At 46.3% G+C, this 25,825-nt stretch overlaps 1 protein-coding gene across 1 annotated transcript in view; it reads left to right on the plus strand.

Annotated features, from left to right (window-relative positions):
* The window catches only part of SCPL51 (serine carboxypeptidase-like 51), a 78,233-nt gene that overhangs the window by 25,358 nt on the left and 27,050 nt on the right, over positions 1 to 25,825 (plus strand). The window contains exons 7-10 of the mRNA XM_087390414.1: positions 2,722 to 2,765; positions 2,847 to 2,914; positions 3,257 to 3,362; positions 18,073 to 18,287. Coding sequence (XP_087246540.1) covers positions 2,722 to 2,765; positions 2,847 to 2,914; positions 3,257 to 3,362; positions 18,073 to 18,287 — 433 coding nt within the window. The remainder of the gene's footprint in view (positions 1 to 2,721; positions 2,766 to 2,846; positions 2,915 to 3,256; positions 3,363 to 18,072; positions 18,288 to 25,825) is intronic.

Consider the following 25,825-nt stretch of genomic DNA (forward strand, 5'->3'; position numbering starts at 1 on the left):
CTTTATTTAATGCTCGATAATCCATGCATAAACGCATAGTATCATCCTTTTTCTTTACCAGTAAAACTGATGCAGACCAAGGTGAGCTATTTGGTTGGATTTGGCCCTTCCTAATATATTCCATTAGCTGTCTTTCGACCTCATGTTCCTCTGTTTGACTAAGCCTATATGGGGGTTTACAAACATCGGTAGATCTAGGAATTAAATCTATTTTATGATCTACTTCTCTCTCAGGAGGTAAACCATCAGGTAAATCAGACAAAAAAACATCTTTAAATTCAAACATTAAATCATTGAAAGAAGATTTATACTTTTTAACATTATCAAAAACAACATTACTTCTTTCCGATGCAGAAGACATAAAATCACCAATAAAAGTAAGTTCACAGTGATATACCTCACATTCTTCTTGGTGTAGTAGTCATTTCAATTCCATCGAACAAATAAGAGGACAGTTAGGCACATCATGTTCTCCTTGACTCTACCCTCTTTTTCAAACATAATGGAGTTATTAAGATAACTCCGCTATAAGCAATGCCCAAGACTATATAGCCATTCTCGACCAAGCACTACATCTGCTCGGTCGAGGTGCGTGATTTGGAAATCCAAGGCATCCTGATAACCTTGAATATCCACCTCTACATCATGTATCATGGTGTCCCAAACTTTTTAATCACACCTTTGTATGGTGTTGCAAGGCCCTCTTTGTTTCTCTGTAGTACAAGCCTCTGTATATATAAATCGATGCGCACTTCTATGAACAGATCCTTGGGAGGCAAAAACCTGTATCAACTTTCAAGCCGTTGCGCAGGTACCGTGACTTTGACAAAGTATCAAGCCTACAAATATACTTCAATGGGGCTTCCAACAAACTGCGTAAACTGTTCGTGACAGTTTGCAACTGTCAAACCTCAACCAAGGCAGCGTTCCAACGCTTCAAAAATCTTTCTGGACCCAATTCCTGATCTCTGCGCCATCGCTCAGGGCTGTATTGCCAAGGGGATTTGTGCCGTGCACTGTCTTTGAATCTCGGATAGCCTTAGTGAGGCGGCTGTGCAACATAAATATTATTATTTGCAATATGATTCAAGGCTCAAGCCCAAGGTTGGGACTCGGAAGTCGAGAGCTTCAAAGCTACGTGAGTTGTGACCTCGAAAAGACTACAACAACCAGCTTTAATTATCGCTCTCCATTCAACGTTCTGAAGTCCTGATAGCCACACGAATCACGATCTTCGTGAAAATTGAAGTCTTTAAAACACAACTCAGTATACCCGAACCCTTGAATTCTTTGCACTGTCTGCAGTCTCGGCGAGTCAGCGTATGTGAAACTTCAAGTCTTCAAGTCTCCTCAACCGATTGCGAAGTGCAGTGATACCAGTGTAACATGTTACATCACCATAAAGAGGGCTCAAGTCTGATTCACCACCCAGCCACGATTCGTCGAGTGCTCCCCTTGCATTCATCCGTGAACTCCCTCTTGAGTTCCCTATCCTTCCTTCCTTTTGTGGAGCCTCTCTCTAGAATCTCCCCTGAACCCAGTGCTTGCCACTTGAAGCCCAATTGAGTGCCACATGTCCATAATGGACCTTAGAACCTTACTGCCCTTTAGGCCTTAATATTGCACTCCATATGGATGCAAGCACTATCGAGCCCTTTGGTTTCCTGCTTCACCGTAACCACATCAAACAGTACCAGGATTATGGCTGACGTAACAAGGAGGTTCTGTCTAATGAAAAGGTTCACCTTGTCATAGTGATTGAAACGGATGGGGCCTCAAGGCTATAGTGAAACAGTGGCAATTTGTCCATATGGAGTCCCAAGCTTGCAAACCATTCACGTGTCCGAGTGTACCAACTCTTTGAGCCCTTTGTGTCTCTAGTGCCATAGACGAGGTCAAGCCTAGCCATGGTAGTCGTCCGGATGTAGTGGTGCCGAAGTCCTTGACTCTGTTAAGGTATTATAAAATGCAACAATTTCAACTCGTGCTCATTGAAGGTAAACTGCTCCCGTTGTGCGGTTGCTTGAGACATTGTGAAGATCATGAACTTCGTTTTACTAAGGTTGATCTTTAGATCATGTGTCTCACGGAAAGTACGAACTGCATGTCAAGGTATCATTGGAGACCGTTGGTTGAGGAAGAACCATGCCATCCACATATAATAGAATCATGATTAGAGGTCTAGCTAAAGGTGAGTTTGCTCCACCTAGGGTCATGAGGAAAGACTCAAGCTCATCAATGTATAGGCCAAATGGTGATAAACCTTGTTTGAGCCCAATCATGCTCATGATGTCCTCTATCCACTTGGTTATCATTCCGACTCTACCTGATACCCATTCATACAGTGTCCGGGCTGCCTAGATGATGTCCCGATTGCACCGTAGATCATGTAGTCACCTGAATAGTCAGGCCCATGGCACCATGTCAAAAGCATGTGTACATATAAGTAATGCTACAAAAGGGTGAGTAACAAAACATTATAGACAAAGGCATGAAAAAAGTCTCTTAAACCATTCCGTAAACCAAAACTAGTGTGTGTGTGTGTAAACAAGATTTTGACAATAGAGAGGCATAAATTGTTCACTTTAAACAAAAACAAAATGGGAACACTGTATGTAAGGATTGAAATCAAGAGAACCTAAAACAAAAATGGAAAGAATGCTTAACATTGTCTATTAAATTCAACAAAGCATCTCATTGCAAAACTTTTCTACATTGCAGGGGTTGCTCTTGGTGATAGTTGGATATCACCGGTGGATTTTGTTGTGAGTATAAAATTCTTATATGTCGGCAATTGCTATTGTACTGCACAAGTGAGGATTCTCATTAAATTGTTTTGTTTGCAGCTATCTTGGGGTCCCGTCTTGAAATCTTTCTCAAGGATAGATGAAAATCAAGAGGAAATTATTTACAGGTGTGTAAGGTTTGCCATTAACGTGGGTTATGAGTCTTGATACTAACAAAGCCCATCATGGACATGGAAACACATTGTTGTTCTCCTCATCGTTTTTGTGTGTATCTAACTCCTAGGTGAAACCTTTTTAACGTGGACAAAAAAAGCTTTACATTATGCATTCACTGTCTGATGGTGTTTTATTCCCAGATCATTTGAAAGCCACATATCTTGATATCAAGGTGTTGCAATCTTCCAATGGGAGTGTTTCTAATAAAGAACAATATTTTGTGTTCACTTCCAAGTTTTTTATGTTAATTTTCAAGTTGGAATATTAAATTACAATTCATTTATGATTGCTAGGCAAGCTAAGATTATACAATCGGAAGTGGAGGGCGGCTCATTTCTCAATGCAACTAATGACTGGGGGACCTTGGAGAATCTTGTGTTGAATTTGTCTAATAATGTGGTAAATTGGCCAATCAACTTCTATTTCAAATTCCACTGTCCATCAGATTGGCATAATGCATGTGTAATAAACAACTATATATGTATGTATGTATACAAAGATATATATGTATGTGTATATCTATCTATCTATCTATCTATCTATTTACATACATATATATGTGTGTGTGTGTGTACTACACACATGTATGTATGTCTCACACACACACACACACACACACACACTTCTTTATATAGTGAAATCATATATTTGTGTGTGGGAAACCTCAAAAGAAAGAAAGAAAGAAAGAAATTTTATTAGAGTCTTTGGAAGACCGATGGGTCTATGAGATTGAAAGAAAACCTGATACAAATCACAGCAAGGGTGGAGCTACTAAAACGAGCATCATCACCCGTGCTAAATCCTAAGTCTGATCATACATAATCAAATACATTTGAGTGTGACAGTGAAAAGAAAAAAGACTGGAGCGGAGCGCAATCCTCCGTATGTCATGTCACCCTGGCTGGTGCATAGCCGGTGATGGGACGCTGGCGTCCGCCAAGGGGTGCCATAAGACAGTGGTAGCGACCTTGGATCTCGTAGTACACTGGGCACTTGAAAATAAAATGCTCCTCCGACTCAACCTCCTGACAGTTACACAATATGCATATGCATGCTCCCTAGGGATCCCCTCTGCTCTGCCGCTCTCTATGCGGAGGCAGTGTGATGATACTCTAAACTGTTCGAAGGAGATCTGTAGTGAGTGAGGCATTTGAAGCTCAGTGTACCCTGGTGGTGTGATGAATCCCTCCTCCGAAATACGAAGACAGTAATCTCTGTAGAAACTCAGCTTCACTGAAAGCTCCCAGGTCCTAAAGGTGTGTAGCTGTAGGAGATGCTCTGGAATGACCTGGTTGGTCTGTGGCCCGATCGGGATGGTGGGTGGGAGTGCCGGAGGGGCATCTAAACTGTACTGAAAAGTAGGTATCCTATCGATATGAAACCCTAGTCTCACAAACCATTTGTGAGTCCGTGCATACCGGCATCGCTCGTCTCCCTCTGCTGCCAATCTCATGGAGGAATTAAGAGCCAACCATGGCAACCTTTGTCTCCCTGATGTGCAGTCCCCATATGATCTAACCCAGTGTAGATATGTGATGGTCTGAAAGGCTGCATCTAGCTGGAGTGGAGAAGCACCAAACTCGGCCTGAATGATGTGATGTGGTAGAGATGGTTTCCCCCGGATCATCCGTGAGAGCATGAGGATCTGCGTGCCCACTCTATCTGTGACATGTTAGGTCCCCAACAAGGGCTGCCATACATACTGGCTGGTCGGAGCAAGGAGTCGAAGAGAAGAGCCTTGGTCCGAGGGTCCTGGAAGTGGGAGTGGAAGCATTGTCTCTCTAGCCGAGCCAGTGAGGCGTATCCCCTACTCAGTCTGGCTTGCATCGCTGGTCTCATTGTGAAGATTGGGTCGGAGCAGATGACCCTTAAGTAAGTGTATGAGGATACGATCTCAACTGGTGACCCACCGAAAGTGAACTGCTTCGGTTGCATGTTTGCTCGAGAGGTGTTAAAGATCATGACCTTGGTCTTGCCAAGGTTGACCTCTAAATCATGGGATAAACAAAAACCCTGGAGTGCATCCAGGTGTCGTTGGAGCCCCTCGGGTGTGGACGACAAGAGTGCCACATCATCTGCATAAAGAAGAATCCTGATGATGATCCCAGCAAGTGAGCAACCGGTCCCTCTGGAATCCCCCATGAAAGTCTCAAGCTCATCGATGTAGAGGCCAAACAGGGTTGGTGATAAGGGACAACCCTGTTTGACCCCTATGGTACTCATGATCTCATATGTCCAACCCTGCGCCTGTTCGAACTCGGCCTGAGACTCTCTCATAAAGTGCCATGACTGCCTAGATTATCTCCTGATTAAATCCCAGTGTCTGTAGGCGTGTAATGAGACGAGCTCGAGGTACTGTGTCAAAGGCTTTGCGGAATTCCACAAAGTAGCAATATACCCTCTCCTTCCGTGATTTGGCCTCCTCAATGACACTCCTGAGTGTGAGTATGTGATCCATAGTCCCATGGTCTCGCCTGAAACCGGCCTGACCCTCTGCTCTAAGCCCTCTCATCTCTGCGAACAGGTTGACCAACGCATCCAATACAGCTGCATAGATCTTGGACATCACATGTCCAATCATGATAGTCCTGTAGTTAGTCGGGTCCATGGGATCCCCTGCCTTGTGGATGGGGGTGATGGCGTTGAGTGTTCAAGTGCGGGGGAAGCCAAGGCAAATAGCGTCATTGAATAGCTTTGCTAGGATCGGGGCTAACGTGTCGATCCCATATGCGATAAACTCAGTGCATAGCCCCTCGTGATCCTTAGCTCGGCCATTGTGCAGTTTCAATGTCGCGTCCTTGACTCCCCCTCTAGTGAACAACGTGCAAGTGGTGGGGCGAGGTGTGTGTGAGATCTGGAGTGGGCTGGTGTGGGACATCATAAGGATGGTGTGCATACGTGTGCCAGACTCTCGTGTCGGTGAGGGGTGATGGAGACCTACACTCAAGGAATCTCCGCAAAAAATCCTTAGAGTTGTTGATGTACAAGATGTTCAGCAGCTCCTCCTCATTTCGACGAAGAAATGCCTGCTTCTTCTGACGTACGAGACGTCGGTACTTGCGTACCGTGTCTGGTGTTTCGGGAGGTGACATATGTTTTCAAGTCGGAGTTGTCAGCAATAAGCCTTGCACTCCACATTGTACCAGTTGTTGCAGGGTACAGAACCAAGAGGTGGTGGTCTAGTGGACCGTGTGGTGTGGGGAAAGATTTGGAGGGCAGCCTCGTGGAGTGTGCGACTAATCAAGGCAGGACGGTCCTCTATGAGTGGTATGTGGTCGATGTAGGTTAGGACCCTGTTTTGGCGTCCAGAGTAGGCAGGTGAGAGGCTGTGATCAAAGTGTATGTCGTGGTAGGTGTCGTGCTTCCTATGTGGTGTGTGTGGTGTGGCTAAGCGTGGGGTGGCGATAGTGAAGAATAGGTATGTGTGATCAGCTCTTGGAGGGAGTGGTGCTACTGTGAAGTCAGTGATACATAAAGTGAAGGTAGGGGATCCCATGATGTAATCTACTACACTAGTGCCCCCCCTGTGTGGGAAGCAAGTAAAACCACCTGAGGAGGGCCATAGGTCAAGCCTGTTGTAGACGATGAGATCATGCATCCTGCCCAGATCAAGGAGCGCGTGTCCATATGGTGTATCAGGCCCGTGTCGGTCCGATGAGATCCTAGTCATACCTGCTCCGTCTAGGTCCATGTCTGGTAGCATGATAGAGTCGTCTCAGAAGGAGTGGTGCCTGGCGCGTGCTTGTCGTCCTAGCGTTGAAGTCCCCAACAAGGAGAACTTCCCCGTGGGCTGAAAGGTCTGGGATATCTTGATGTAAGGGTGCATATGGCGATGTCTCACCCTCTTCTCCGGCCACTCTGGCGAAGTGGGATGTGTCTGGCGGGAAATAGCATATTGCTATGAAAAGGTCACGAGTGGCTGTGCATCGGATCCGGATCCACATGAATTGGGAGTGTGCGTCCTTCCTCTCAATGGAGATGGCTCCAGCGAGGGAAGACCTGTACAATACTGCGACCCCGCCTGATCCTCGAACTGCTCTTGTATCCCTCGTCTCATCCCTGAAGGTTGACTCCCATGTGTAGCCACTGAGTATCGATAGTGGACGCTTTGGGCTCTGGTGTGTCTCTGTGTAAAAGACTATGTCTTGTCCTGTATAAGACTCCGAGAAGTTCCTTGGGTCTGACCATAAGGTACCATTACAGTTCCAAATGGTGTAGGCTAGGGTCTTGGAAACCAAAGTCTCATAGGCCCCATCCTCCTAGGGGGTATGGACGGGTGCCGGTCAACAACCTACCATCTTGGACCACGGCCCATTTCCCCTCCTTGCGAGCAACATCCCGCTGCTGGCAGAAGAACTTATTGCTCCTCAATCTGTAGTGGTGTCGAATCCTCGTCCATGGACAGGGTGGGATGCTCTCGTAGAACGGCTCGGCGTTGGAGTGTCGCTAGTCGAGCATGTGAATCTCTGAAGCAAATGACTAGGGGCTGCTCTCGGTTGGGGTCTCTCCCAACACACCATGCTCCCTCTATGCCATGGTCGGGGACCCCATGGTGGTGGTCACAAAGGTGATCGCCTCCTCCATGGGCGTCGTAGTGGTGTTGGTGCTGTCTCACATGATCCCTCGTATCCGGATGTTGAGGGCCTTCGAAGCACTCTACTGCTGCTCCTGTATGGTGGCTGAAATGGTTGCCTTTGTGGGCTCTCGTTTCGCCACGTCCACCCACCTAGTCGTCTCTGCTATAGCCGACTGTATCGTGGCTATCAGTGCCTCCATCTCTATGGCTGGGGTCCCTTCAGGCGTTGCTCTCAGGGTCCCGAGCTCCTCTCGAAGCTGTGATGTTGTGTCTGAGTCCCTGGATAAGGGTGCCCTGCTCATGTATAATGCGGGCCTGCTCCTTGGTGTATTGGGCTTGCTCCTGAGTGTAATGTGTCAGCTCTGCCCGACGGGACCGGGTGCTGTGTATCTCAGTCAATAGGGAGTCCCAGGCATTTGGTGGGGGCCTAAGATATCCTGGTCTAGGTGGTGACAAAGACTCTCTCTCTACTGAAGAAACTCTATTCCTACGTTGACACAGATCACGGGCGATGGCATTTCATTTTTTCCTCCCAGCCTACTCTCGTAGATCACAGATATTCTCTTTCTAATCCTTTTCTTCCTCATGCCTATCTACGAGACCCTCATTTCCCTAGATAGTTCTCCTTGCCAAATGTCATCATTTTAGCCTCTCCACTTGGTGCGCCTTTTTACCCCTCTCTTGGGGCACATTTAAAACCACTTGCCCCTTGGCATTATTGCACATTTAAGTGCACCTAGGCCTTAGCACTCAGAACTACCTAGTCAATGCCATTTCACCCTCACCTAGGACCTTGGCAGTTACTTCTCTTGACCATTTCATTTACGCACATTAACTATTACAAAAGTTGGTCATCTAAGAGAAAATGCCCACCGATCTTTCCGTGGTCATGCTATCTCGGCTAGAGCATAACAGGTGGGAACTGGATCTCGAGAGGGGTTGGAATGAAGGTGGGCTGCTGAGGTTGTATTCAGGGTGGGGATAGCGTGATCTAGGCGGGGGAGTGGTATCTAGGAGTAGTGAGGCCGATACAGAGAGGGAAGCAGAATCCGACATCTGAGTAGCATGTTCAGCAAGTGTATCCAGTTCAGCAGAAGCATCCATAGTATCAACCCCAGTGTGTGAAGGCATATCCAAACCAGATGAAACTGCCTATCCATATAGGCAAGGCATCATGGGGCGAAGCCTCAGTAGTAGACATAACCACAAAATGCATGACTCTTAGTAGTAGCAGGAGTGCAAGCAATAGCTGTATGAATATCCATGATAGGCATGTCCCCAGTAATAACAGGAGTGGGATCAATAGCAGGAGGCAAAGACTTGTCAACCCTTGTCAACCCGCCACTGTTGCTTAACCAACTGCTTGGTAGACAGAGAAACCGATTCTAGAACAGGAGTAGCCAAACTGTAGCTAAAGGAGAGATAGGATGCCGAAGATCCAAAGTGCAGTGGCGAGCAAAATGACCCAACTGTCAACATTTGTAACATGCATTTGGGAAAGAGGCAAACCGGAGAGGGACCTAGTAAGGAGAGGAAAATCCCAAATCAAGATCCAGAAAAGCAGGAACTGGTTGATGCATATCCCAAAGAATACATAATCGGACATCTCTGGAAGAAGAAAAATAACTCTCTGGGGGAACATACAAAACTCTGCCCAACAAAGCTGCAATAGTATTTACATGAGGAAAAAGGGGAACTGGAAGCGATTACAAGGTAATCCAGACTGGACAGAATGAAAGGAACTCCATGTCAGGGTCAAACCGAGAATTCCAAGGCAATACGCATGCGTGTTGAAAAGGCGCCTTTGAGAAGAAAAGATTGAAGCACATCTATTGAAGCACCCTGAGCATAATAAAAACCTTTGCCAAGAAAGATGAAGCGAGAAATAGCATTGGCATCACCAGTAACGTCACGAACCCAAACTCAAAGTTGGTTTGCTGTCAGAATTCTGCACATGAAATGTATACAAAGACCTTGTTGCTGCGCTTCCCGCAAAGAAGAAAGAAGCAGTTCACAAGGCAGAGTATGATGGAGCACAGTGGCAGATGGCGAATTCTGAACATCAGAGGATGAAATTCGAACGGCAGATGGCGCATCCTGAAATGCAGAGGGCAAATTCTGAATAGCAGAGGACGAAGTCTGAACGGCAGAGGGCGAAACTCTGAAACGCAGAAGGCGAATTCCGAAATGCAGATGACGAAAGACGAACAGAAGCAGCACAAAGAGACTGCAGACTGTCAAGCTGGACTGCAAAGGAAGGATACGAGGACCAAGATGCTTTTGGGGCTTTTTCTTGAGAGAAGAGGGGGACATCTGATTTACGTTTGGAAACGGAAGTAGCAGGGAAGGCTTGAAAACGAAAAAACGAGGGAGGTGCTCTAGAAGCCTCCATCACACTTCAAACACCACACACACACACACTCTCTCTCTCTCTCACACACACACACACACACACACACACATAGAGACGCACACACGCACCCACACACCCACCCACCCACCCACCCACCTACAGACATGCGCCCACCTGCCCACTCGCCCGCCCGCCCGCCTGCCCGCACATACATACATACATACATACATACATACATACACATACACATACACATACACATACACATACACATACACATACACATACACATACACATACACATACACATACATACATACATACATACATATACAGATGTTATGTGTGTGTGTACACACACTTTTTTTTTGCTTTATATTACAGAGTAACTATCTTGAAATGGGATGTGGCGAAATACATCAAGAGAAGATATTAGTAGATTACAAGTATACATCAGAGTCTATGTAATGAGTTTGCAGACACTCATAGAGAGATTGCTGCAAAGAGTGCCTGAAAAAAGAGAAGTTGAGAAAGTAGGATCACCAAAGACTCCATGATTTCTGTCTTTCCATTGAGCCTAGTAATGAACCCAAGTGAAAAATAAATCCAACTCCTGTCTAGATGGGTGAATCCCTAAAGGCCAGAAAAACTTCCTAAAAGTAGTATTTGGAAATCGGGTTCTCAAACGCTCCCCAAGGAAGCCCAAGAAATCACGAGTATGGGAGCAATGCCAAAGGAGATGAGGCACTGATTCCCACAACTCTCCATAAGAAAATCTGTTGTCGAAGATAATTCCAAATCACTCGCAGTCTCTTTTGCCACCACTTTGTGGGACGATTCATTTGCCAAAGATGATTTGCCCTGTGTGAAACCCAGGGCAAGGGCGAAAGACTTTTATATAGAGAAGATACAGTAATGTGGGAGAGCCTCAAAGGACGGCATGTCGACCCTGGTGAATGAAGAGTCCAATCCTGAAGCCGGTCCTCAATCTGTAGTGGTGGTACTGGGTGAAAAACCTGAAGCATATGAGTAATAGTGTGCCATATAGGACGATAATACAGACCAAGACCATATTTAACAATAGGAAAAGATAAAGAAAGAAGCATTCCATCATCATGAATGACATCTGCAACTGAGTGGATCCTTTTCAGAGTAAGGAAGTATGAACTTCTAGGTTCTTGCAAAGCCAGCAGAGGGGTAAAAACCTTGGACCAATGTATGCTCTCATCTCTTAGAGAATTTTTTTGCAAGGAATCCCAGCTATGCCATTCTAAATGTGAGAGGATATGTTTCCAGTCCATCAACATGTTGGTGACCAGTGGACAACCTTTGATCTTACCATGAATATAAGTCAATAGAAAATCCCAGTGAGTGGGCTGCCAGTATCCAAAGGCAGGGGTGGTGAGTTGTAAAAGCAAATGGCGCATCATGACAGCCCAAGGGTGAGAACCCTGCATGAATTGTAGCATCATTTTCCCTTTATGAGCAAGAATATGCACATGAAGAATATTCAAACCCTCATGCATCTTTGGCGAACAAAGATGTTACATCGAAAGCAATCTCGAACTTTTCTTGCCATGTTTAGAGCACCAGTAGGTTTCCATAACTATAGACATGAAAGATGTGAGATCTCCCTTGCTAAACATAATCAAAGGCAAATAGAACTGAATATCTGCCATCAAAATGGATTGAATAATCCATAGTTTGACAGCAATGACTAAGCTTCTAACTTCCAGTATTCAAGCTTTTTCTTCAACTTTACAAGTATCTAGTCAGATTGTTGGCGACGAGTAATCATCCAACCTAAAGGGTAGCCAAGGTGGTGAACCAGGTGAGTGGGTTGGACAATTTCCCTTGGCCATAAAAGAGAATGCCAGTCTTTGGAATGCAAAGGCAACAACTTAGATTTCTGAAAATTGATATGAAGACCAGCGGCTAGACGATATAAAGATAAAGCATGCATCTGGGAGGATAGATCCCCCTCAATGTTCCGAGGAGTAAAAATTGAATCATCAGATTGGCCTGAGCAATCATAGTGCTCTGGGAATCTCTAATCCATGCAGCATGTCTGTTGCCACTAAATGATCCATATATTGAAGCATGGGATGCGTGGCAATGGCATATAGAAGTGTACTAAGTGGACAGCCTTGACGAATTGAAGAACGAAGAATCCATGCTTTAGAAATATCCCCAGACAGTATGCAGGTAGCTTACTATCACTGTAGAGCCAATAAATAGCATGCTGCATTTTTTGGCCAAAACCCAATGCATGCATCGTCTGCGATACAAAATTCCATTGGATTGTGTCAAATGTCAAATGTCACTGTAGAGCCAATAAATAACATGCTGCAATTTTTGGCCAACACCCAAAGCATGCATCATGTGCGATACAAAATTCCATTGGATTGTGTCAAATGCCTTAGCAATGTCAACTTGCACTAATAGAACATCCTGCTCTATGTATTTGGCATACTCTATTTCCAACATAAGCATTTGCAATATTATCTGTGATATGCCTACGAGGAACAAACCCATATCGAGCCATCATGTAAATACCCTTTGATACGATCAACCACCATTTTAGTGATAATCTTGTAAATAACATGCATGAGAGTGATAGGCCTCCAATCAGCCAAGGATTCACATATTTACTTCTTGGGAAGAAGTTTCGCAAGCCCTTTTTTCAAGGAATCTTGCATGTGTTGATTTTCCCAAGCAGAATTGATCATAAGCAGCAAAGTTGATTTAAGGATGTCCCAATATGCAAGAAAGAATTCAATAGTGAGACCATCCCATCTTGGAGATTTGCATCTGCCATAGGATTTTACCACATCAAATAATTCTCTTTCAGGGAAAGGACTTTCCTCTTGTGAAGGGAGATCTGCAATCCCAAATTGTCTAGAAAAATGAGCAACACATGCTGCAGCAAGTTGTGCTCAAGAAGAAGTCCAAAGACCATTAGGCACAAGAGCACGGCGAATACTTGCAGATTGTCTCTTGTAATGTAGGCTTTTAAAGAATTCTTTGGATGAACAACCTTGCCCAGGAAAGCACTTTGCTTTGATCTTGTCTTCCATTTAGTAATTTTTCTATTATTATTACTTTCTAGACAGTATCTAGCCTGAAATAGAGATTTGCTTTCTTCCTTGGACAAAGGCCGAAAATGGCTGAGCTCAGTCAAAGATTGGCAAGTATTTTTGGCTCGAGCAACAATGTCCCTCAGAGTCTTCGTACAATTTTTGCCATAATCCCGAATAACTGATTGCATTCTAACAATAAAAGCATCCCAGGCATAATCCAGAATCAATGAGACTCTGATGTAAAACCATTGCCTTGTATGCATCATGCTCCAAATAACTGTTGTTTACAATGGGCAGCCTTCTTTGTGACAGCCTATCATCTGGCATCTCATGCAAAGAAATCCTCAACCATAAAGGGGCATGGTCAGAATGCGTAAAAGCATAATCCACCCACATTTTGTTAGTGAGATTATCATAATGTTGCGGGTTGACCCTATATAAGCAATCCAGGCGAGCCTGATAAGAAGAATATGCATTATGTTGAAATGTGTAGCGTGGCAAACATGGTTGCGAATCCTTCCAAAGATTAACTAAAGTGAGGTGAAGTAATAATTGAGACCAATGATGCCTTTCAGAGGCCAACATATGAGTACAACCAGATGTATCATCTCCCTGTTGAGGGCCATTGTTAAAGTCTCCACAGAGGAAAGCATGATGTCTCCAGGTACCGCTGCATTGCCTTGAGTATCATTAAAGGCAACAGTTGGTTGGAGATCATGCTTCACCAAAGAGACTCCACCTGAAAAAGAGTGTTCTCCAGCGTAAAAGATGTCATAGCCAGCAAAGTGACCATGTTGTCCTGCATACATATGCTGATTGTGCTCCTGTAGAGCCACATATCAGGCTGCAAATTATTGAGATACCCCCATACTAGCTTCCATTTCCTAGCATCACACAAACCCTGTATATTACGTGTCAAACATTTGATTTGTGACAGCATATTTACAGTTTATATAGAGCTGAAGCAAGGCTGAATCAACTCTGCATATCCACCTCAGGATCAGGGCCTCTACCATGAGGTGACACAAGTGTTGGAAAGGTCACCTACCCATCTGTAAGCCCCCAAATGAGGAGAGCATGGGGGGGGTGAACCTAGGTTTGAGGGAGTGCCACATGGGCAGCATCCTGGCTGCCATGTGGGTGCTAGTCAGACAACAAAGAGTGAATTACCTGGAGAGATCAGCATGGCTACGTCAAAAGACACCTTTGTGAAAGGGAGATGGCGGGGATAGGATGTCTTGGATCTACCTTGGCAGAAAGGATCTGATGAGGAGCATGATTGCATGGTGATCCAGAAGAAGAGGCGGTTGCAGGAGGTGTCTACAGCAGCAAGGCCAGCACATGGCGCATTAATGGCGGGGGGAATCAGCAGGAGTGTCTGCCATAGAACTGGCTGGTTAGGGCTGGTTGGAGCCAGCCAACCAGACCAGATATTGGGCAGAACTAGGGGCTGGACCCGGCCTTGAAGTGTGGGCCAAAGGCCCTAGAACAGAGGGCCCCAAAGGGGCATTTATAGGCAGACCAGGTCAGGGCCTGGTCGCCCTGTTTGGGTCAGCCATAGGCAGCCTGACTGGTCGGTTTTTTGCCAGCCCCTTAGGGCCTATAAAAGCAGAGGCTCTTGGCCTCATTCCATCATCCAACTATCCAGCAAGAAAGGAGCAGACAGGAGCAGCCAGAAACCACTCCCTTGGGCCTCACACTGGGGGTGAAGGAGAGTGGAAGATGAGCTGCAGACTGAGTTCCCTAGAGGCTGGACCTTGGCTGTCTTCTAGGGCAGCAAGGTGTTGTGATCATCATACCTTCTAGAGCAGCCATTCACAAGCAGGTTGGAGCAGTGGAACAGCTATCTTGGGGCCTACATTCAGGAGGACCAAGGGGACCTGTGTGCTGCAGACAAAGCTTGGCAGGGGCTGCCCACCTAGCTGATTCATAGGCAGTAAGGTGGAGAAGAACACACTAGACGAAAAGTCTACAGACGCTTGAGGTGGAGCACGCGGGCTCGAGTCTAGAGATAGCTAGCAGATAGGAGAAGTACTTTGTGGTAACATCAGAGGACCACACCATTGGTGGGACTTTGGATCTATCTCTTTTGTATTGTGTCCATAGTTTTGGACGGAAATATATTATTTTGGTGGTTTCTCTATCTGGCTGGTTCATTGTCTATTGATGAATGTGCACATCTATTTTATGCATGTAAGTTAAGAAGTTTGTGATTCCACATCCCACGCCACACTATGTGAGCTCCTAGGCATTACTATCAGTCTTCCGCTGTGCGTACCCTCTGTTGGGTCATTTCTAACAAGCACCTGTTTAGAAGACAGCAAACACGCAATTTTCTCTCAGGGAAAAGAGTACGACTGGCTGTCACGGCACCCAAGTAATACCAACACCTGAATTTTCTTCAGGGGTCTGGCCATTAGAGGAAGTACCATTCCATATGCGAGGAGGCAGAGGTCTCCAAACTGTGACAGTTTTTCTGCTAAGCTTCTTGCAAGGTTTTTTCTTTTCCTTTGGATTGAGATGTGGAAGGAATCGGGGTACAAACATTCCCATTTGAAACAATTTGTGCTTTCCCCTTATCTTGGGCTGCAATGACTGGTTTATTGCTCTTAGTTTTGACCACTAAAGAGCCACCAGTATCCTTACTTTGCATTTGGGCCGGCATGCATCTGGAGGCATTTTGTGTAAATTCAGAGGGCATTGCGAGGCCATGTGCCCAAACTTCTTGCATTCAAAGCAAGCTCCTGCAAATAATCCCCATTTAAGCTTATAAAAGGCACTTCCCATAGCAACATGATTGACAGTAGCAAAATAAGATTCTGGAGTGGGGTAATCAGTTTCCCACAAGGTGCAAAATCTATTGGGATTGCCATTTGGCCATGGTGGACACACCACCTTGCCCAAAGAGACTGTAGTTTTTGGCAACAAAGAAGCCAGGCATTGAGGAAAATCCACTACCTCCACCCACACCGGACAACGATGTCTAATCAAAGCTTGATAGTCCCTGGTGGGTGACCATGGGAGAACATGAACCATTTGCTGTCCATAGAAAAGTGGAGAGTGTTTCAAGAGCGTCTGTTTATGTTGCAACTTGCTCATCCGCCATAATAACTTCAAAAAAGCTCCTGGCTGCATAATGCACTCTGTGAACAAAACAACCACCTAAAGTGCATGTCAACTAGTTACCCACATCAGCGGCAACTGGCATACGGCTTGGAAAGGAAATTATCAATCACTGCGTGCTTGGCATATTCACGAACCAGATCCACAATATCATCAACCTCCACCATTATCCCAACAGTGGGAGCGGAATCTTTCCAATCCTTGTGGATATCTTCAAATCTCTCATTCATGCACAGGGTCATCCTGACCCAAATCCTGCTTCTGCTTCTTATGCATATAAAGTCTTCAGAGTAGCCATTAGCTCCTATAGAAGCGGAAATGACAGCAGAGTTCCACACAAAGGCGAAAATAAAGATGAGATAGAGGAGGCCAGGAAGTAGAAAGGAGGTAAGTTTATACACAATAAACACAGCAAAGCTTGGAAGAGGGAAAAGGGCTAAAACCAGTTAAAAAAAAAAAAGCCAGCAGAGGTGACGAGGGAAAAGGAAAATAGATAGAGGACTTATGCACATGACAAAAGAAAGGGCAGCAGAGGTGACAAGGGAAAAGGACAGTGGACAGAGGACTTATGTAGAGGACAAAAGAAGTCAACAAGGGCGAAAGAAAGACGGGAAGACACAAGGCAGGAGCAGCAAGAACTGATATTTAGCCAAGGAGGGATCACTAGAGACTCGATGGTTATGATCCTTCCATAGAGTCCAAAGTGTGCATTAACGAACCCCGTAAAAAAGTAGATCAAATCCTTGCCTTACAGGATTAAAATCAAAGAGCCAGATGGCTTGTCAAAACAAGCACTAGGAAAGCGAGCCTACAGCCGTTGGCTTCATGAGAGCGAAGTCATAAGATTCAAGGCATTGCCAAAAGATATGTGGCATGGACTCTTGTGAGGATAGACACACAAACACACACACATATGTGTGCGCGCGTACGTGCATGTGTATGTATGTATGTATAGAGATATATATATGTATATATATGTACACACACACTTTTTGTGTGTGTGAAGATACATACACACACACACACACACATATGTACACATACATACATACATACACACATATGTGTGTGTAAAAACCTTTCATCAGGAAGAATGTACATTCACAGCTGTCCCAAAGTGAGACAGCTACTACTAATAAACTAGAAAAAAATGAAATAAACCATCATAGCTGCTCTAGTACGAATAGCTATGAAACATTTTGTACAAAAAAAAAAGTGCGTATGTATGTATGTATGCATGCATGCATATTTAAATGTATGTATATACATACATATATGTGTCGGTATGTATGTACACACACACATACACATGTATGTATATACATAATATATATATGTATATGTATATATAATACATATCTACATAGTACATATATACATAGTACATGTATATATATGCTTGTGTTTGTGCAAGTACATGTTGCATTGACAACCACTAAAAAATAGTGTAGCTATGTTTCATATATATGTCAGTTTATCAAGGCCAAGATCCCAAACAAAGACTTTCACAAAGTATAGGGGAATGGGAAGTCTTGTAAGGATAATAATATTAACCCATGTTTTAAAGAAAGAAGACAAGAAAGACGAGGGAGTTAAACACCACATATTTATTGGATGTGTCACAAAAAACACATGGCAGGGAATACTAGGGAGGAAAAAACCACTCACACACTAACGTTTATTGGATGTGTCACAACCTAATGAGCCTCTGGGCCCTGACAGTACCACAAACAAGGAGTTGAGCATGGTTGCTAGGGCAACATGAACATAAGGGATATAGGAAGAGAGCCTTCCATGGATTATCTTGTTTAGCTAGATAGTTCATTTTATAGTAAGTCTTGATCAAGCATGTATAAGTTGCTACTTCCTAAATTATTATTTTCTTTTGACAAAAAATATGTGGTTGTATTTGTACATGCTTGTATATATTTGTAGCAATTTTTACTTACATACATCTTTACATCTCTTTTTTCTCAGGATTTCTACAATTTGCTTGAGGATGAAGGGCAATCCTCATCAAGCGTGTCAACAATTTCTTCCATTGGCCAGAAGAAAAACTCCTTTTTCAACTTTGGAAATTATTACAAAAAGTTAATGTTGCGCAGTAGTCAGAAGCAAGTGGCCACAGATATCACATCTTTGATGAATGGACCAATCCGAAAGAAATTAAAGATAGTTCCAGAATCAGTAGTGTAAGGAAAATATGCCCCCCCATCTTTGTACGCGTGTTTGTGTGTGCATACATTCATATATGTCTACGTGTATTTTCATGTGTACATGTATCTATTATGTATATATGTATGTGTCTTAGTATATGTGCATGGTAGTGGATGTGCTGGTAGAGTACTTCCCCTTTCATATGTATCACCCTTACCTTTGCTAACATGATGCTGGAAGGGTTTGTATCTTGATTTCTAACTCTGAGAAACATTATTGCTCCATTGCCTCCATACCTCCACTTCATGCCATCTATCGTGATATCTTGCTGCCGCTGATGATGATGATGATGCTGAGATTGATATATAGTCGACCATGGACATGACTATGTTGTACTTAGGACTTAGTACTGCCATTCTGCATTTTTGCATTTTGCATTGGTATGGATGCTCATTTAGTGGCTCCACTACCACAGCGTGTTGTATCAGGATTTTCACAGTCTCATAGACCCATCGGTCTTCCGAAGACTTTAATAAACTTTCTTTCTTTCTTTCTTTCTACTCTTTTGTAGTATTCCTTGGAGAGTTTCGCTCCTCGGAGTGGCATCTGTAGAGAGCCACTTTTGCATCAGCATTGTGTATAAGACCTTCCTTATCTCCTACAGTTCCACACGCGTGATTGTCTGCCTTGATTGTGGAAGCTGAATAGGGTTTGTGTCCCATAACTCTTGTGTCCATTGGCTTCAAATTGTAGACCGAAGTTTTCATATGTTGGAAGTACTTTCAGTTCTTTCCGTCCAAAAGTGAAAGATATCTGCTGCAACTCGAGCGTTGACAGAGACGACTCACTGTAGCTCATCTCTTCTTCTAATTCATGAAAGAATAGACCAAAGAGAGTCGGTGAGAGAAGGCACATCCTTGTTTGTTAGACCCCTATGCTACTCCATCTTATCCCATAGTTTCTTATAGGGTATTATGCTCACTGCTTTCTTAAATCGTTTAGAAGAATAATTTAATTTCTTGTCTTACCCTCAGCCGCTTGTTGAGAAACCACACTCAACATGTGATAATATTGTGCATAGCACTAACCAATACAGTGCTATAAAGGAAAGGGTTAGATGCCTTGACCCTAACTGTGAAAGGGTTTGTATATATTCTACATTTTCAACTAAATCTAGTGTATAGTTAGTCATGTGTGGTGTGCTCTCTAGCTGTGCCCTCTCTCCTCATCTCCACTCTTCATATTTTGTCATGGTATCAGAGCGTTTTGGAGCACCCTCAAATCCTTCCTGGATGAAAAGATACGGCTTGATCTAGATGGAGGGGCAAAAAGGGTGCAAGTGTGTTCTGTGATGATGCAACACTTAGGGGGTCACATGCGGTGACTGAGCCTAGCAAGGGGTGTGCCTCTGGGACACTGTGTGCTAAGGTGGCAATTGGGTGTACATGCAGTGTGCTTGCAGAGGGATCAGTGCCACGTGGCAATGATGATGTGGCACTGTTGATTGGGCATTGATGAGGTGTCGCTTCATTGACCTAATCCAAGGTCAAGTTGACCTAACCAGAGTCAAAATTGAGTAACCCATGGTCAAGTTGACCTAACCTGGCCTACAGGTCAACCTTGATGACGTGGTAGAGACAAGGTGACATGGCCACATGATAAGGTTGATTTGCCACGTGGCAGATTGTCTGAGATGCCAGGTGTATGAGAAGGAAACGTTGGCGCCATGTGTCAACTCGTGGGCATTCCACGTGTCACAGTGGACTGGCTGCCTTGTGTGTGGAGAAGGGATGAGATGCCGGAATCTTCCCGATATTGACGGAATCGTAAAGATTCTGTCACCGTCTTCGTTGGAGCCTAAGGGTGCACGTCGAGATTGTTGTCGTCTCTAGAGCTTGGTGTTGAGGCTTGCTGGAGAGATTGGCTTGGGAGGCTGTAGATTTGTCCATTTCGCAGGAGGCTGCACTAGTCGCCTAGTTGTAATGGATACTATCCAAGGTCGTTAATCCTTGAGACCAATGACAGTTGGTCTAACCTAGGATGAGCAAGGCTCAAGGTTGGGACTAGATGTGTCCAGGATCTATATCGATTTGTGAATACAATAGTCGTCTAGCCAAGGGCTGGCAACAACTGAGATAGACTAGAGTGAGTGTTGGATGATAGATCCATTTATGAATGTCTTATCTTAAGAAAGAAGTGCTATTTTAGGTTAAGTGTGCATATTTTAGGAATACAAGCTATTCAAGTTATAACTCTTGTATTAGCATTACAAAGGAGCAAGGAATAAGGACACATGTCAAGAAGGGTTCTAGCCCAAACATACATGGTAGACTATCTGGCGCTATTAGAGCCGCAACAAAGGGGTGGCCAAGAATTAGAGCCCAAACATACATGGTAGACTATCTGGCGCTATTAGAGCCGCAGCAAAGGGGTGGCCAAGAATAAAAGAAAAGCTATCTATTGCTGTTTTGAGGAGTTCAAGAAACTAGCAAGGCCTCTTGTAGATGGGTCAAGCTCCAAGGAGAAGATAATCCTAAGCAGCAACATAAGGGCAAACAAGGCTACCTCCTCTCACCAACTCCCACCCACTAATCGCAACTTAAGCAGAAGGCCATTGAGTTAGCGAAGAAGAAATACACTTTGATCACAACCTCTCACCAATACACTCTACATGACTCTACACAATTCTCACCTATATTGATCACATACCTCATCCGCCTTTCGCCTTCAGCCTTGCTGCTCCTCGACTGGCAGCTCCCCTCTCGCCGCCGCCACTCGGCCATCCCTCCGTCTTGCAGGTCCGCTGCTGCACCCCCAACCCGCTCGTCTCTCCACCTCCCACTTCGCTCCGCCTCTGCGCCTCTCGCTCCGCTTCTATATCTCCTCCCGTTGCGCCTCCATTGCTCCCTTCCTTTGCTCCCCACCCGACCTGCTCGCTCCGCCCTCCTGCTCATTGGCTTTGCCCTTTGCTTCCACGCGCAACCCTTCCTACCCGCCTCCGACTCCCCTCTTGCTCGCCTTGGGTGTGCCTCCCGCCATTGGGGGGGGAGCCTGTGCTCCCGCTCCCGATCGTGCACTAAGACCTGCACCAAGGGGACACAAATGAGTCCAAAGAAATAGGAAAAGGCGAAAAAGAGATGGACAAAGCCAAGAAAGACGACAACACAACAAAGAAAAGCAACCGATACAGCTGAAACTTGAGGATGTGAACACACACTACAACCGAAGTGGACTCAAGGTTGACAACAAAGCAAAGGCGGGGCCCACCTCAGCCTTAGCTCCAGCCTCTATCTCTATTTGGGGACGAGCATTTTCCGAGCGAAATCTTCCGAGTGTCCGAGCGAAGGAAAAAAAAGGCTTCCAACTATGCATAAATATGGCAAAAATCGATCAGAAGAAAACATAGTTTCACTTAGAAATATGCAAAGTATTATGGCAATGCCTATTTTATACAAAAATCTTTAGGTGAATCTTTAGGAATGGTGAGAGCATAATGGGATGGCTTTTGAAGAAACCCACATGTAGAGTAGACTTCTCTATGAAAATTCCCTTATGATCCTTCTTACAACTTTTACTAAAGAGGGGGTGACATTGAAAACCCTCTCTCAACCCAGCTACAGCTACAGCCACTGTCAGTGACATACCCATACCCATGATGTCAGTTGCTTCCTTCCCTTCCTCTCCTGTTATTTACAGCTCTCTCATCTCTTATGACACCTTCTTCGGAGGTGTCATACATTGCTTCGCATTACGCCTCGACCTTTCTCTCCCCGCTGCCTCTCAGTCAACCTACGCTCCCACACCCTATGGGGATCGCCTCGTCCATGCCACTATCATCCCCATATCGTACCCAGCTCACCCAGTCACCACCTAGCCTTCGGCCGCATCCTCACACTCGCATGCTCTCACTTTCATGCCACAATTCTTCCAGTTTAAGCTAGGGCACGGACAAGCTGATCCATTAGAGGCTTGGGAGGACTTGTTGATGGAGGTACACAGTATATGTGAGCGCGAGTTGGAGCTGACACGCTTCGCATAGGAGCAGGTCCACTTCACCCAGGAGCAGGGGCACGTCATACAGGAGCAGGCTCGGGCTATTCGAGATCTCATTCAGGGACTCAAATAGGACATCTCGCAGCTCCCCGACAGGAGGTCACCGTCGTACGCACAGTCCCAGGGATCACCCCAATTGTCGAGGCACAGATTGCAAACATGCAATCTGCTATAGTTATATTGCTTGAAAACGAGAGTACAAGAAGGCCTAAAGGCCTGCGGGCTGTAATCACAAAGCGGATACAGCCCGTGGTAACAAAATAATTACAAGCCTCTCAGGGCATAATCATCTGAGTGTGGACAAACAGCCACGGTGGGGGGGAGTAATGCCACTGAAGACTCTGAGCAGAGTGTTGGAAGAACAGCTCTTGATGGTCCCAGTTGCGAAGGAAGCGCCGTCGCTTCTTCTTCCCTGCCCGGGACTCCCCCTGAATGTGATCCCACTGACCCTTGAGCGTGTGAATGATCGTGCTCCAAATGTCCGCTAGGGTTTGGGTAGCAGAAGAAGCCTGATCTCCTAAGGTCTACGCGCATGTGGAAGTCCAGATATGCCAGCCTACAATACTCCCTATGATCTCCCAAACTGGGTGCCGAGTCATTGCTCCTACATCTGTCTCTGTCAGATGCCAAGGGAAGCTTTCCATGTATGCCCAGGTGGCCTGCGTGATGAAGAAAACTGGATCTTGCCGAGAGCTCATAAGCCAAGTGATGTCCCATCTTGGTGTTGCACCAACAAACGGCTCCCCAAGTGACGGGTCTAGCTCAGGTGCAGCCCTCGCTAAGATCCCCATGACTCCCTTCCACACTGACTGAGCATGCAAACAGCTCCAAAGGCAGTGCTTCAGGGACTCCTGAAAACACATCCGGCAGTGCCCCTCTTGCCCCATCTGCCTCAGCCATCTCCCAACTGGTAGCCCCTTGTGGACCACCATCCAAAGAAAGTAAGAGATCTTCCTCGGCCGCCAACTTGCCCAAAGAGTCTTCCAGAATGTACGAAGAAAGACTAGAGATATCCCTTGGGCATACCAACTATATGCCCGGGTGGGTAGCCTGCGCTGGAGAGCCCCCAGAGCACGCCTACCGGTACGCACGCTGTATGAGAAGAAGGGGGTAGGGTTCTCTGAGGTCTCCAGTGGTGGCCAGTGCCACTCCCCTGGGTCCCACTCCACTTCTGTCAAGGAGCGGCCCTCCCAAATCCAGAGTCTCCAGTCCTGGTCCTGAACAATCAAGGGGTTTGTATGCCATGCTTTCCCTTGCAGCCCTATGATGCGAAGGCGCTGCCAGGGAAGCTGGGGGTCGATCACGGCCTCTCTGCTTTGGAGACGGCTACCATCGGCGATGGAGAAGAAGTGAATCGAGGAGTCCCAGAAAAGGCCTGCAACCACCAAAGGAATGGTTGGGGAGTGAACTGCCCTAGCCACCTCTCATCTCCTGGGAGGAGCTGTCTAGTGATCATGGGAATCCTCCAACTTGCAGGAATGGCAGCATCGATCTCCGCTCGACGAGCCTGGATCCCACGTGCCATACCTACTGCTGCTGCCAGCTTGCCTGGGCCCCGCTATAGACGTCCCTCCAAACTGTGAGCAAGTGCGCAGGCCCACGCGCCCAGAGCGCCCATGGGATATGGGATCTCTCTCCAAGCTGGCGACCTGTATCATCTGTCACCTGGCTGCTCCAGATGAGTGGCTGTCTGTCTATTTCCTCTCGGCAGCTGGGGGGAACTTGAGAGAGGCTGTGCCGCAACTTCCTCCAGACCGAGATGAGGCCGCGGAGGAAGGGGGAGCGGGGCCGAGTCAGCGGGGCTGAAGTGAAAATCCACTGGATAGACGGCTGCCAGTCACCCCCTCTCTGGGGGATACACGTGCTGAGACCATGTTGAAGCAAGAGCTTCCACGTTTGCCCTCCTGGGGATAGACCGCAGATGACTAACTTGCTAAGTAATGCCCGACTCTGCAGTTCTGGATCTATGATGCCAAGACCGCCCTTTGTCTGGGGGAGAATGACCGTCTGCCAGGTGACCCGGGCTTTGGTGGTGCCGGAACCATCTGAGCCAGACCACAGAAAGTTCCGCACTAGTCTCCTCAGTTGGGCTACGCACGATCTCGAGAAACACCAGCAAGATGCCACGTAGCAAGAGGTGGCTAGAAGGACCCGATTGACCACAAGGGCCCTGCCTGCCAGAGATAGCCGAGCCGTGCTCCAGAAGGCTAGCTTCCGTCATATGGAAACTAGGACCGGTAGGAACTGTTGAGCCGGCGTGATATCCAGCCCTACCTGGAATCCGAGGTAATGTGTCTGTCCTCTAGGGATCCAACAAAACCCCAGGAAAATACCCCACTGTGAGCTGGCTCCTGGATCCGTAAGAAAACCAACTACCACTTGATTTTCGCCCTAGCGGTTAGGCAAAAAACCTCTAAAGACAGTCTCACTTGCTCCAGTGACTCGATATCATCTTGCACATACAGGGCCGTGTCGTCTGCATACTCGGAGTCGAGAAGTTCTGCATCATCTCGAATAGGGAGGTGCATCGCTCGGAGACCAGTGGTGCGGGCTCGTAGGAAGTGAGTCATGGCCTCCACAAGAAATAGGAAGAGGTAGGGCACAAGCGGGCAGCCCTGACGTATCGAGCGCTCGAGGGTGAATCTCTCCCCCATCCTGCCACTGATGATAACCCGGCTGGAGGCCGATTTGTAGAGGCTAGCAATACCTTTGATCCACTCGTCCGGGAAACCGAACCGAGAAAGTGTGCCCTCCAAGGAGGACCAGTCTACCTTGTCGTACGCCTTCTCAAAGTCAAGAAGGAGTATGGCAAGGTGCTGGCCACTATGCTGGGCCCACTCCGTCGCCTCTGAGAATGTGAAGATGTTGTCCAAAATGCTGCGATCTTGGACAAAACCAGTGTGGGTATCATGGATCAAATCATGTAGCAGGGGTCGGATGCGGCTACTGATCATCTTGGCGAGGATTTTATAGGCAGTCGGGAGGAGGGTGATAGGGCGCCACTTTCTGATCTCCTGACGGTCCCCCCCTTTGGGGATGAGGCAAATCAAGCCTGTCGCAAGGCTCTCTGGCATCTGTCCGTTGGAGAAGATATGCTGGAAGGTTGCGAGCAAGGGCTGGTAGATCTGCTCCCAAAAGGTGGTGAAGAAAGCTCTAGAGAGCCCATCCTCACCTGGGCATTTCTGCCCATCTATATTGCTCACAGCTTCCTGCATCTCTGCCATGGTGAAAGGGGCGAGAAGGGTTTCACTCATGCTAGGCTGCACGAGCGACGGCGTATACCTTCACACCTCCTCCCTGCATCGGCGGGCACGAGGGTCCGAGGGCTCCTGCTGGAACAGGGATCTGTAGAAATCGGTCGCCAAGTCCCTGATCTCATCTGGATCTGTCTTGACAATACCATCCTGCGCTCTAAGAGATCAGAGATGTTCCCCTGCTGACCTTTGGCCATGAGTCCCGAAGAACTCTCTACACATCCTGTCGCCTTTCCTAGCCCAAAAGGACTTGGAAGCATGAAACT

This window comes from Dipteris shenzhenensis, chromosome 19 (assembly GCF_047967505.1).
Source record: "Dipteris shenzhenensis isolate YYH24624 ecotype China chromosome 19, Dip_SZ_1.0, whole genome shotgun sequence".
In the NCBI taxonomy this organism is placed as follows: Eukaryota; Viridiplantae; Streptophyta; class Polypodiopsida; order Gleicheniales; family Dipteridaceae; genus Dipteris; species Dipteris shenzhenensis.